This window comes from Mirounga angustirostris, unplaced genomic scaffold (genome assembly GCF_029215605.1).
Source record: "Mirounga angustirostris isolate CCGP_5_RB_7025 unplaced genomic scaffold, mMirAng1.0.hap1 SCAF_7, whole genome shotgun sequence".
Classification (NCBI taxonomy): domain Eukaryota; kingdom Metazoa; phylum Chordata; class Mammalia; order Carnivora; family Phocidae; genus Mirounga; species Mirounga angustirostris.
The window spans coordinates 93573210-93585599 of record NW_026991715.1 but is presented as its reverse complement, the minus strand read 5'-3'; the positions used below and the strand labels follow the sequence as shown (position 1 = coordinate 93585599).

The 12390-nt window shown below is 45.6% G+C and overlaps 1 protein-coding gene across 7 annotated transcripts in view; it reads right to left on the bottom strand.

The window, feature by feature from the left end:
- STK10 (serine/threonine kinase 10) overlaps positions 1-12390 on the bottom strand; it is a 120877-nt gene that overhangs the window by 65365 nt on the left and 43122 nt on the right. For all 7 annotated transcript variants that reach the window (XM_064596564.1, XM_045901324.3, XM_064596565.1 and 4 more), the window contains exon 3: positions 968-1016. In XM_064596564.1, coding sequence (XP_064452634.1) covers positions 968-1016 — 49 coding nt within the window. The remainder of the gene's footprint in view (positions 1-967; positions 1017-12390) is intronic.

Sequence of the window (12390 nt, the reverse complement as noted above, 5' to 3'; positions counted from 1 at the left end):
AAAGGTAGTCTCTGCTGAGAGAAGGAACACCCAAGGGCCATATCACAAGTACTCACATCCAGTCACCTACTGTCATTTCTCCATCTGAGCACCCTGTGGTAAGGGGCTCTCAAGAAGGGCCAGCATTTCCATAGCTCTGGAAAGGGCTGCCACAAACTCAAGAGATTCCTGAGATAAACTAAGGGGGGAAATACCTTCCTCACAATAAAAGAGTAGCTGGATGGTGCTACATTAAACTGAAAACCTCCCCTCTCCTGAGCCACCTCACAATCCTGGGCCTGCTTCTCAATATTCTGGGGCCCCAGGCCCCCGGCCTTTCCTCACTCACTGCCCACCAGACCGGCAAGACCCAGGCGCCCTTCTCAGTCCTGCTGTAGGACATTTGGCCAGCCCCTTAACCCCTCTGAAGTGTCAATCTGGTCAGGAATAAAACAGGAACACTCAGATCAGATACATCAAAGTACCTACCCCAATCTCTGGCATACAGTGACTAGTCACAAAATATTCACAAAAGTGATTTTTTTTTTTTTTTACTGTCCAAGCTTGTCTGGGATATCAAAACCTGGTAACATCCCCATTAAGCTCTTACAAAATGGGTGTGGGGATCCCCACTTTTCAAAGAACCTCCCTCAGGTGTCTCATTTTCACTTCCTAAGGGTGGTGTGGGGTGGGGCAAAGGAGCCATCACACCCATCTTATGGCCACCGAGGCTTGAGGGGGTGAGTGACCGGCTCAAGGACGCACGGCTTTTTGAAGAAGTGTTGGTTTCTAATGAGTGCCTGCATTCTCTCCAAGAACCCAGCCCCTGCTTCCAAAAGGGGACAGAGCGAAAAGGTACTCCAACAGGCCATGTGAATTGCTGGGGCGGGGGGAGTGAAGGAGAGGGAGGGCCTGGGTCGGCACCAGTCCTAGCCTAGGGCCCTAGAGCCCACCCCAGCACCACCACATTGGATCAAGAAAGACTCACCCAGCATGATGGCATCCACAGCTCCCCCAGGACAGAACTCGATCATGATCTGCAGAAAACACAAGGCAAAGTAACAGTGAGCAGGGGTGCATGGCCCAGGACCCGGCCCCAGTCCTGGCAGGATCAGCCAGCACCCAATGCCCTGGCTCCCCGGCCTCTCCTCCTCCTGCCCCGGGGCCTGTCCAGTCTGCACTACCCTAATCGGAGCCCAACCCTCACAGGAGGCTCTAAAATCCAGAAGGGTTGCTGGGCATTTTGCAGCGGAAAAAAGAAAGTTGCCATGGAAACCCACAGCTGCCACGGACAGCTTTGCCCCCAGGCCTGCACCTTCCCTGCTCCTCTGCCTGCCCCCCTCCTGGGCCCCCACTTGCCAACTGCCCCTTCCTAAGCTTCCCAGCCAGCAGTCCCAGCAGCCCCTCTGCCCGCATACAAGCCGGCCACGCCCTCGCCGAATCCCAGCACCCATCTCTTGCCTCTCTCCATCTTCTAGAGGCCAGGGCCCTCGCTGGCGTGGAACACCAGAACATCGGCGCCTTGAAGACCAGCTCAGGTGTAGAAACCCAGAAAGGGGATGGGGCTGACGAAGGCCACAGATGATTTAGTGGCAGGTCCTGCACTAGAAAGGTTTCCTAACTCCCCAGGTCATTCATTTACACACGCATTCATTCATTCATCACACACCCAGTAGGTAGCGGGCCCCCGGAGAACCACCAGACCCAGGCCCTCAAGGGGCTCCCAGCCCAGCACAGGGGCCAGAGAAGGACAAGAAGACTGCGAAGTGCCATTGGTGCCGACCCAGGCCCTCCCTCTCTGGCTCTCTCCCATCCTCGCTCTTTTTCTGGGTTCCTGGCACGCGTGCAAAGATGCTGTATTTTCCTGAAATTACAGAAGCAAGTAGGTGGGGACGGGGCAGAGCCTCACGGACTGTAGCAGACGTTCCTGAAATCTCCTCCCGGCTCCCAGCACCCGGCCCTGCTTGTGGCAAAGTCCCTCCAGCTCAGCTTGGCAGAGGCAGGCACCAGGCCGTGGGGCCCATCATTCTCGCAATGGAAAAGAAAACTGCTGCCATGACCCCCTGGGCCAGAGCTGCTCTCCAGCCAGAGGAGGGAGGAGAGGCCTCAGTGTTTCCATGAGTCTCCAGCTTGTGGTGGACCTTCCAGAGACTTCCCGGCAATGTACATATAAGGATGCAGTGATGCAGGGCTGGACCCAGGTCCCCGGCCCACTGTTCACTAGCTATGGCCTTGGGACACTAGAGGTACTAGATACCGGGGGTAGCAACACAGTGCTGGCCCTCTGGCAGACAGGCCTGCACCACGCTGAGGGGAGGCTCCACGGCAGGGGACAGAGCCACGTACGGGGACACCACCAGCTCGCACACCACCTCCTGCCAGGGAGGATGTGGCCTCTGAGGCTCCCAGGGTCACTCCAGTCGTGCCTGACCAGTACTCCCCCAGGACTTCCAACACTACGGCGACCCTGGACAAAAGCGATCGGAGATGAATTAATGTCCTACAACCCAGAACAGTGAGATGTACTTCTTTCTCCGCCTCATTCATTCATTCACTGCTTCATTTAACCAACCACCAACCAACCAGACATGTTCCCAGCGGTCAGGGAACAGAGGTGACCCAGACACAGGCACTGACCTCTTGCAAGACAGCATCTCATTCTGCCTTTTAATAATTCTCAGGTCCCCAGAAGGGCTAAAAGCATCCCATTAACTACTAGAAAAGTCCAGCCCCAGCCACGAGAGGCAATGTGGAAAAGAAGCAAACTGTCATTATGCAAAACCACTTCCTACCTGAGCAGCCTGTAAGATGGGGGGATACACACCCAAACCCCACCAGAATGACAGGTCATCCAAGCCTTGCTGGGCGACAGGCATCCAGCTGGGGCTCAGTCAGTACAAGCTGTTACTAGGACTCCTTCCTTGAGCTCAAAGGTCTGGGATTTTTCTGTTCTTGTGTTAGTTTTGGACACTCCATGAAAGGTATCCTCTCTCCTCTCACCCAGAAAAATGCAAACAGGAACAAGTGTTTGCATGCAATTCTACTGAATTCTCACATACCCTGAAGTCCCCCCAAACCCAGGTCAGGAGCCTCCGCTCTGCCTCTCCAGCCCTTACTATGTGTGGCCTTGGGTAATGACCACCTCTCTGTAAAATGGGAGAATACTAGGGACCACCCAGAGTTACTGTAAGGACTGGATGAGGTGGTGTTTACAAAACAACAGGCCCTACACTGCCCACACAGCGAACACAGGGCAGGCTCAGGCACTTCCCCCTTCTCAAACAGCCTGTGGTTGAAAAGGACTTGAATTCGGGGCGCCTGGGTGGCTCAGTCGTTAAGCGTCTGCCTTCGGCTCAGGTCATGATCCCAGGGTCCTGGGATCGAGCCCCACATTGGGCTCCCTGCTCTACGGAGAGCCTGCTTCTCCTCCCTCTCCCACTCCCCCTGCTTGTGTTCCCTCTCTCGCTGTGTCTCTGTCAAATAAATAAAATATTAAAAAAAAAAAAAGAAAAGGACTTGAATTCAAGTCCTGGTACTGCCACTTAATTGGCTATGTGAATTTGAGTAAGTCACTGAATCGCCCCAAGCCTCAATTTCATCTGCAAAATGGCACTAATCACCTCTACCTCCAACGTCAAGGCAGTTAAATGAGATTCTCAACATGAAAGCGCAATAACCAAGCCACACCAATTAACGTGCTCCTGTTGGATCTCTCGCAAACAAAACCACCAGCCAGTGTCACACTCAGACCATGTTATTCAGGCTTCCCACAAATCTCTGCCTTCCTAGAACTACAGTTCATCAACACGCCCGCTGTTATCATCAAGACTCAGTGCGAGCTGTGGCCAGATCCAGGCAGTTCCTGCATTTGTCAGTGAAGTTGTCCCTTACACAATACCCTTACACAAGGTCTCTATGACCACCCTCTCCAGAGTTCAGCACTAGGAAAGCTTGAGCATCCTGCCAATCTGATTCGCTTCCCCTTCTGCAATTCAAGATCTCCATGACCCCATGCACTTCCCTTTTGTAATTTTTTAACATTTACTGATTGATTGATTGATTGATTGACTGATTGCTTTGGCTGCTGGGAAGCTCTGAGCTTATCTTTGGTTTTATTCCCAGGAATACATGTACCAACTTTTGGCTCCACGCCAGGATTAAACCCACAATATTTCACAACTTTCATATGGACCCCAATAAAGTGTTTTTTAAAAGATGACCATCTGGGGCGCCTGGGTGGCTCAGATGGTTAAGCATCTGCCTTCAGCTCGGGTCATGATCCCAGGGTCCTGGGATCGAGCCCCATGTCCAGCTCCTGGCTCAGCGGGGAGCCTGCTTCTCCCTCTGCCTCTCCCCCGTGCTTGTGCTCTCTCTCTCTCTATCTCTGTGTCTCGAATGAATAAATAAAATCTTTAAAAAAAAAAAAAAAAAAGATGACCATCCTGCAGAAGTCTAAAGAAGCAGCACTCTTTGGTATTAATCACGCATGTGTTAGAGTGATGTCCCATTAACCTTTGTGTAGCTTCTGCCTGACTATCCTCTCACATAGAGCAAAATATGGTTTGGGTTTTCTCTGCCCCCCTTTTTCCTCCCATCCTTTCGGCTTTAAAAATTTCACATCTTAGTGCCTTGATGTGATACCAAAAAAAAAAAAAAAGGTCCCCTCCATAACATAGCTGCTACTGGGTTCCATTACATGGATCTTAATGCTCTACCTTTCAGCTTGTCGGTGCCAGGGCTGCAGGGGACTTCTACAGAAGTGCATGGGTTTTGGCGCACCTGGGTGGCTCAGTCAGTAAGCGTCTGCCTTCGGCTCAGGTCATGATCCCAGAGTCCCGGGACTGAGCCCCACGTTGGGCTCCCTGCTCAGAGGGGAGCCTGCTTCTCCCTCTCCCTCCCTGCTCTCCCTCTCTCTCAAATAAATAAATACAATTTTTTTAAAAAAGAAATGCACAGGGTTTACTTAACAAAATAATCTCAATTAATAAAATAATGATAAATAAAAATAAAATAAGCATCTCACGACCTTAGGAAGTCACTAAATATACATGCTTAGAAAACAGAATGGAAGCACATACGTGAATACCCAGGGAAGGATTACAGGTGATGTAGACTTGTATATATGTTCCACATTTTAAGCAACAAATAGGAGTTATAAAAATATTAGAAGTAAGCTTTTTTTTTTTAATGGTAAGAACTGGCCTAAAATAACCCGTGGCTATAGCTGCATCTATTCAGCTGCAGGGGGATGGGGTATCTATGCCCGTCCACAATTAAAGCCCCAGCAGGCCTGTGCTCACTGTGTCCAGGGATGGTAAGAGGCTCCTGAGGATCAAGGGTTCCTGGTGCAAAGCTCAAGGCCTCTAAGCCCTCACCAAGCCCCAAATCCAACAGCTGCAAGTACCAAGGACCGACTCCTTGAAACCAGCAGAAACTCACCCTTCATGCTCCCTTAAGAGCAGCAAGCCATTTGGGGCTCAGGGTTTTCTCAGGACCTGGAGAAGTGAGGTTTGTGATCAGTTTAATCCATCAACAAGCACCAACCGAGGGTCCACCAGGGGCTCCACAGTGCTAGGCACAGCAGGGCCAGAAAAGTCATGTTTAATCAACAAATACTATCTGAGCTCTGTCTATAACAAGCCTGGGGAACTGGGGACCCAGGATGAGCCAGACAGGTCCCTGCCCCAAGACCACAGGCAGAGGCCAATACATGCACATCGTGACTGTGTTACCTAAAAACCTGTGGCCATCCTGGAGGGCCTGCCAAAGAGCGGCTTTGAAGGACACATTTGCCACATGAAGAAGGACAAAGACACTGCCGGCAGAACACGGCAAGAGCAGCGGCTACAGCCGCGTGGAAGAGTATGAAGGGGGGGTGGTTCAAATGGATGGGAAGAGAGCGGGTCACAAAGGTCACCTGGAACTAGAATTCAAACATCTTAAAGGATGAACTTGACCCTGAAAGCTCTTGTGTGTGTGTCTGGAGAAAGGCACCAGAGGGTTTTAATAAGCGGTGTCACAGACAGGTTTCTGCTTTAGAGGATCCCCCTGGATACGGTATCTCTAGAGGGTGGAAACACAGAGGAACAGTGGATTTAGCACAAAGAGCAAAAAGGCCAAGGTATCGTGGCTGTCTTCTGCCTGCGGACACACCATTCTTCCCTTCCCTTTTGTGAAACAGTCATGATAGCTGAGTGGGACTCACCTCATCCCCAGTGGGGAGGGGAGGCCTAACCCAATCAGGGAACTTCTCTGCCTCTTGCCCTGAGTGCTGGCTCAGGGCCGATCTAAGCACAGCCAAGCTGGTGAGCTCTGCTTCATGGTGTGGGATGCCCGGATATCTCCCCCTGGAGCCAATTAGGAAGCACGAAGCCCTGACAGTTGTAGGCAGCCATCTTGCAACCATGAGGAAAGCCAGAGTTGAAGACATGGCTGATAAAAAGAGGAGTGCAGAGAGAATCACAGTGTAACTGAGCCATGCTGGAATTCCCCTCAAACCTGACCTTCCCCTCTACTTTTCAAATAAAATATGCAAGCCAATTAATTTCTTCCATTGTTTAGGCTAGTTTGAGATTTTCTGGTACTTATTACCAAAAGCACTTGATCTCACATTTGGCAAGGGATGATGAGGATGAATTAGAACAAAGAGGAGGACGAGGATGCCATCTCACTGGGCAAGTAGATTTTCCTAGTAATCTCTAGGTGCTAGCAACTAAAAACACTATGCCAGTAGTCTTCAAACTTCAGCGTGCATTAGAATCATCTGGAGAACTTGCTAGAACAAAGGTCACTGGACCCCACCCCAGGTCTGGGGTAGCATCCAAAAATCTACGTTTCCAACAAACACCCGGGGTTGGGGGGGGCAGTGCTGTTGCTGGTCCCCTGACCGTACTTTGAAAACCACTGCTCTATAGAAATTTGCAAAAGGGCAAGAAGCCTGGACCTTGGGGCCACATCTCTCCTCCCCCTAGCAAAAACTAATATAAGATGGTGGTAGAGAAATCTGGGGAGTAAACTGGCAGAATTATCATCTCTTTTATCCTCCTTATTAACCTGAACTTCCTCATCAGTGTTCCTTATTCTTTGTGCCTCTAACCAAAGAGCTGAGGGCTTGGGTAGGATGTTAAGATCATCCTAGTAAGTCTTTACCAAGTGATGGTTTGAGAAGCCCTGGGTATTTTCAGAAGCTTTAGGGATTTGCATTATTAAAGATGGTCAGACAGAAAAAGATGGAGTCCAAAACAGTGAGTATTTTCCCCAAAAATGAGCATATATAAATATTATAATTTATACATTAAAATATATTAACATATATTATATATATAACTATATGTGTGTGTGTGTGTATATAAATATAATTATTTAAATATTCTCCCATTTTTTGCAAAAAACCTTTGAGGATCCCTGAGTGCACGTCAAGAAGTATATGAGGATTAGTAAAGATCGGGTGGGTAGAAGTGACACCAAAATCACAAGCAACAGAAGAAAAAATAGACACAATGGACTTCATCAACAATTAAAGCTTTTGTACAGGGGCGCCTAGTGGCTCAGTCAGTTAAGCGGCTGCCTTCAGCTCAGGTCATGATCCCAGTGTCCTGGGATTGAGCCCCACATTGGGCTCCTTGCTCAGTGGAGAGCCTGCTTCTGCCTCTCCCTCTGCCTGCCTCTCCCCCTGCTTGTGCTCTCTCTCTCTCTCTCTGTGTCAAATAAATAAATAAAAAATGTTAAAAAAAAGCTTTTGTACATCAGAGGGCAGGATCAAGAAAGTGAAAAGACAACCCGCAGAATGGGAAAAATACCTGAAAATCATATATTTTGATAAAAGACTAGTATCCAGAATATATAAAGCACTCTTACAACTCAACAATGAAAGGACAAATAACCCAATTTAAAAAGGACAAAGGATCTGAATAAATGTTTCTCCAAAAAAGAGAAACGAACGGCTGATAAGTATATGAAAAGATGCTCACCATCACTGGTCATTAGGGAAATGCTAATTGAAACTACAATGAGATACCACTTCATAGCTGCTAGGATGCCTAGAATCAAAAAGATGGAGAACAATAAATGTTGGCAAGGATATGGACAAATTGGAACCCTCAAACAATGATGGGGGGATTGTAAAATGGTGCAGGTACTTTAGAAACAGTGTGGCAGTTCCTCAAAATGTTAAACATAGCATTACCATATGATCCAGCAATTCCACTCCTAGATATACATGCAAGATATGTAAAAACATATGTCCATTTGCCAGATTGACTAAGAAAAAAAGAGAGGACTCATATTACTAATATCAGAAATGAACAGGGACATTACTACTGATTTTACAGAAACAAAAACGATTATGAGAGTACCATGAACAACTATACACCAACAAACTGGATAACACAGACTAATTCCTAGAAACACACAACCTACCAATACTGAATCACAAAAAAAAAAAAAAAATCTTAATGGACACTACCTAACTCATTCTATGAGACCAGCATAACCCTATCAAACGCCAGACAAACACACTGCAAGAAAATAAAACTACAGATCAATATCCCTGATGAATACTGATGCAAAAATCCTCAACAAAATACTAGCAAATCAAACTCAGCAGCATATTAAAAGGATTATACACAATGACACAGTGGGATTTATTCCTGGAAGGATGGTTTAACACACAAAGATCAGTCAATGTAATACACCACATTAATGGAATGAAGGAGGAAAAAAACATAATCATTTCAATTGATACAGAAAAAACATCTGGCAGGGTGTCTAGGTGGATCAGTGGGTTAAGCGTCCAATACTTGATTTCAGCTCAGGTCTTATCTCAAGGTCGTGAGTTCACCCTGTATTGTTTTTTTTTTAAGTCTACTTAAAAAAATAATAAAATTAAAATTAAAAAAAAGAAAAAAAACATTTGGGGCACCTGGGTGGCTCAGTTGGTTAAGTGACTGCCTTCAGCTCAGGTCATGATCCTGCAGTCCCAGGACTGAGTCCCGCATCAGGCTCCCTGCTCAGCAGGAAGTCTGCTTTTTTCCCTCTGACCCTCCTCCCTCTCATGCTCTCTGTCTTTCATTCTCTCTCTCTCAAATAAATAAAATCTTAAAAAAAAAAAAAAAGAATTTAAGAATAAAAACATTTGGCAAATTCAACACTCTTCCATGAGAAAACCACTCAACACATTTGGAATAGAATAAAACCACCTCGGGGCACGTGGGTGGCTCAGTTGGTTAAGCATCTGTTTTCGGCTCCGGTCATGATCTCAGGGTCCTGGGATGGAGCCCTGCGTCAGGCTCCCTGCTCAGCAGGGAGTCTGCTTCTCCCTCTTCCTCTCCCCCAGCTTGTGCTCTTCCTCTCTCAAATAAATAAATAAAACCTTAAAAAAATAAATAAATAAAACCACCTCAACGTATCAAAGGCCATATATGACAGTGAACATAGTGAACATCATACTCAGTGGTGAAATACTGAAAGCTTCTCCTTTAAGATTAGGAACAAGACAAGGATGCCCACTTTCTTCACTTCTATTCAACACAATACTGGAAGTCATAGCCAGTGCAATTAGGCAAGAAAAAGAAAATACAAACAAGCAAATTGCAAAGGAGGGGTAAAATTATCTCTGTTTGCAGATGACATGATCTTATATGTAGAAAACCTTAAAGATTATGAACACACAAAAAATTGTTACAACCAATAAACACAAATTCAGCAAAGTTGCAGGATATAAAACCACACACAAAAATCAGTTGAGTTTCCATACATTGACAATGAATAATCCAAAAAGGAAATTAAGGAAATAATTCCATTTATAATAGCATCAAAAAACAGAAAATAACTCAGGAATACTTAGGGGAAAAAAAAACTTAACCAAGAAGGCAAAATATTTGTACACTGAAAACTATAAAACATTGCTGAAAGAAGTTAAAGAAGGCACAAGTAAATGGAAAGACATCCCATGTTCGTGGACTGGAAGACTTTTTTTTTTTTTTAAAGATTTTATTTATTTATTCAAGAAAGAGCAAGAGAGAGAGAGAGCATGGGCAGGGGGAAGGGGCAAAGGGAGAGGGAGAAGCAGACTCCCCACGGGAGCCCAAAGCAGGACTCAAGGGATAATGACCTGAGTCAAAAGGCAGGCACTTAACCAACTGAGCCACCCAGGCACCCAGGAAGACTCAATATTGTTAAGATGTCAGTATTACCCCATCTACAGATTCAGTGCAAGCCCTATCAAATCCTAATGGCATCTTTTGTAAAAATTGAAAAATCCATCCTAAAATTCATATGGAATATCAAGGGACCTCTAATAGCCAAAATGATCATTCTTGAAAAAGAAGAAAGTTAGAAATCTCACACTTCCTGACTTCAAAACTTACTACAAAGCTACAGTAATCAAAACACCTTGGTACTGAAGAATGACTGACATATACATCAATGGAAAGATAGCCCAGAAATAAACCCTTACATATATGGACAAATGATTTTCAACAAGGATGTCAAGACCATTCAAGGCGGAAAGGACAGTCTTTTCAACAAATGGTGTTGGGAAAACTAAACATCCATATGCAAAAGAATGAAGATGGTAGACCCTTACACCTTATACCATATATAAAAATTCACTCAAAATGGATCAAAGACCAAAACATAAGAGCTGAAACTATAAAACTCTTACAAGAAAACACACGGAAAAAGCTTCTTGACATTGTATTTGACAATGATTTCTTGGATATGCTGAAAGCACTGGCAACAAAAGAAAAAATAAACGTACTGGACTTCATCCAAATTTAAAACTTTTGTGCATCAAAGGACACTATCAACAGACTGAAAAAGCAACCCACAGAATGGGAGAAACTATGTGTAAATCATGTATCTGATAAGGGACTGATATCCATAATACAGAAAGAACTCCTACAACTACATAACGAAAAAGCAAACTAACAAAATTGGGCAAAGACTCGAATTGACATTTTTTCAAAAATATACAAATAGCCAATAAACACATAAAAAGATGCTTGGGCACCTGGGTGGCTCAGTTGGCTAAGCAACTGCCTTCGGCTCAGGTCATGATCCTGGAGTCCCGGGATCGAGTCCCACATCGGGCGCCCTGCTCAGCAGGGGGTCTGCTTCTCCCTCTGCCCTCTTCCCTCTCGTGCTCTCTCTCTCTCTCTCATTCTCTCTCAAATAATTAAATAAAATTAAAATTAAAAATAAATAAATAAAAATAAAAAGATGCTTAACATCACTAACTAGGGAAATGCAAATCAAAATTACAATGAGATGTCACTTCACACCTAGTAAGGTGGCTATTAAAAAAAAAAAAAAAAGGAGGGGCACCTGGATGGCACAGGTGGTTATAGGCATCTGACTCTTGGTGTTGGCTCAGGTACTGAGAGATCTTGGGGTTGTGAGATGGAGCCCTACAACGGGCTCCACCCTCAGTGGGGAGTCTGCTTATTTACCCTCTGCCCCTCCCACTTGTGCTTTTTCTCTCTCTCTCTCTCGAATAGATAAATCTTTAAAAAAAAGAAAAAAAAAAGAACAAGTGTTGGCACAGATGTATAGAAATGAGAACCCTTGTGCATTTCTAGCGGGAATGTGAAATGGTGTAGCCATTGTGGAAGACAGGACAGCAGTTCCTCAAAAAATTAAAAATAGAATTTAAAGTATTAAAAATGGAAATGCTTTATGATCTGGCAACTCCACTTCTGGATATATACCCAAAAGTTGAAAGGAGGATATTCAACAGGTATTTGTATACCAATGTTCACAGCAGCATTATTCACGATAGCTAATAGGTAGAAACCACCCAAATGTCCATCAACAGATGAATGGAAAAACAAAATATGGTATATACATACCACATGTATACAATGGAATATCATTCAGCCTTAAAAAGAAAAAAGGAAATTCTAACACGTGTTACAGCATGGATGAACCTCAAAGACAATATGCTAAGTAAAATAAGCCAGCCACAAAGTACAAGCATGATCCCTCTTATGTGAGGTACCTTGAGTAGTCAAATTCACAGAAATAGAGAGTAGAAAGGTGACTGCCAGTGGATGGGGGGGAGAGGAGAATGGGGAGTTGGTGTTTAATGGTACACAGTTTGGGGCACCTGAGTGGCTCAGTTGGTTAAGCACCTGACTCAGCTCAGGTCCTGATCTTAGGGTCAGGAGTTCAAGGCCTACATTGGGCTCCACGCTGGGCATGGAGCCTACAAAATAATTAATTAATTAAAAATAATGGTACACCGTGGGGCACCTGGGTGGCTCAGTTGTTAAGCGCTTGCCTTCGGCTCAGGTCATGATCCCAGGGTCCTGGGATCGAGCCCCGCATCAGGCTCCCTGCTCCGTGGGAGGCCTGCTTCTCCCCCTCCCACTCCCCCTGCTTGTGTTCCCTCTCTCGCTGTGTCTTCTCTCT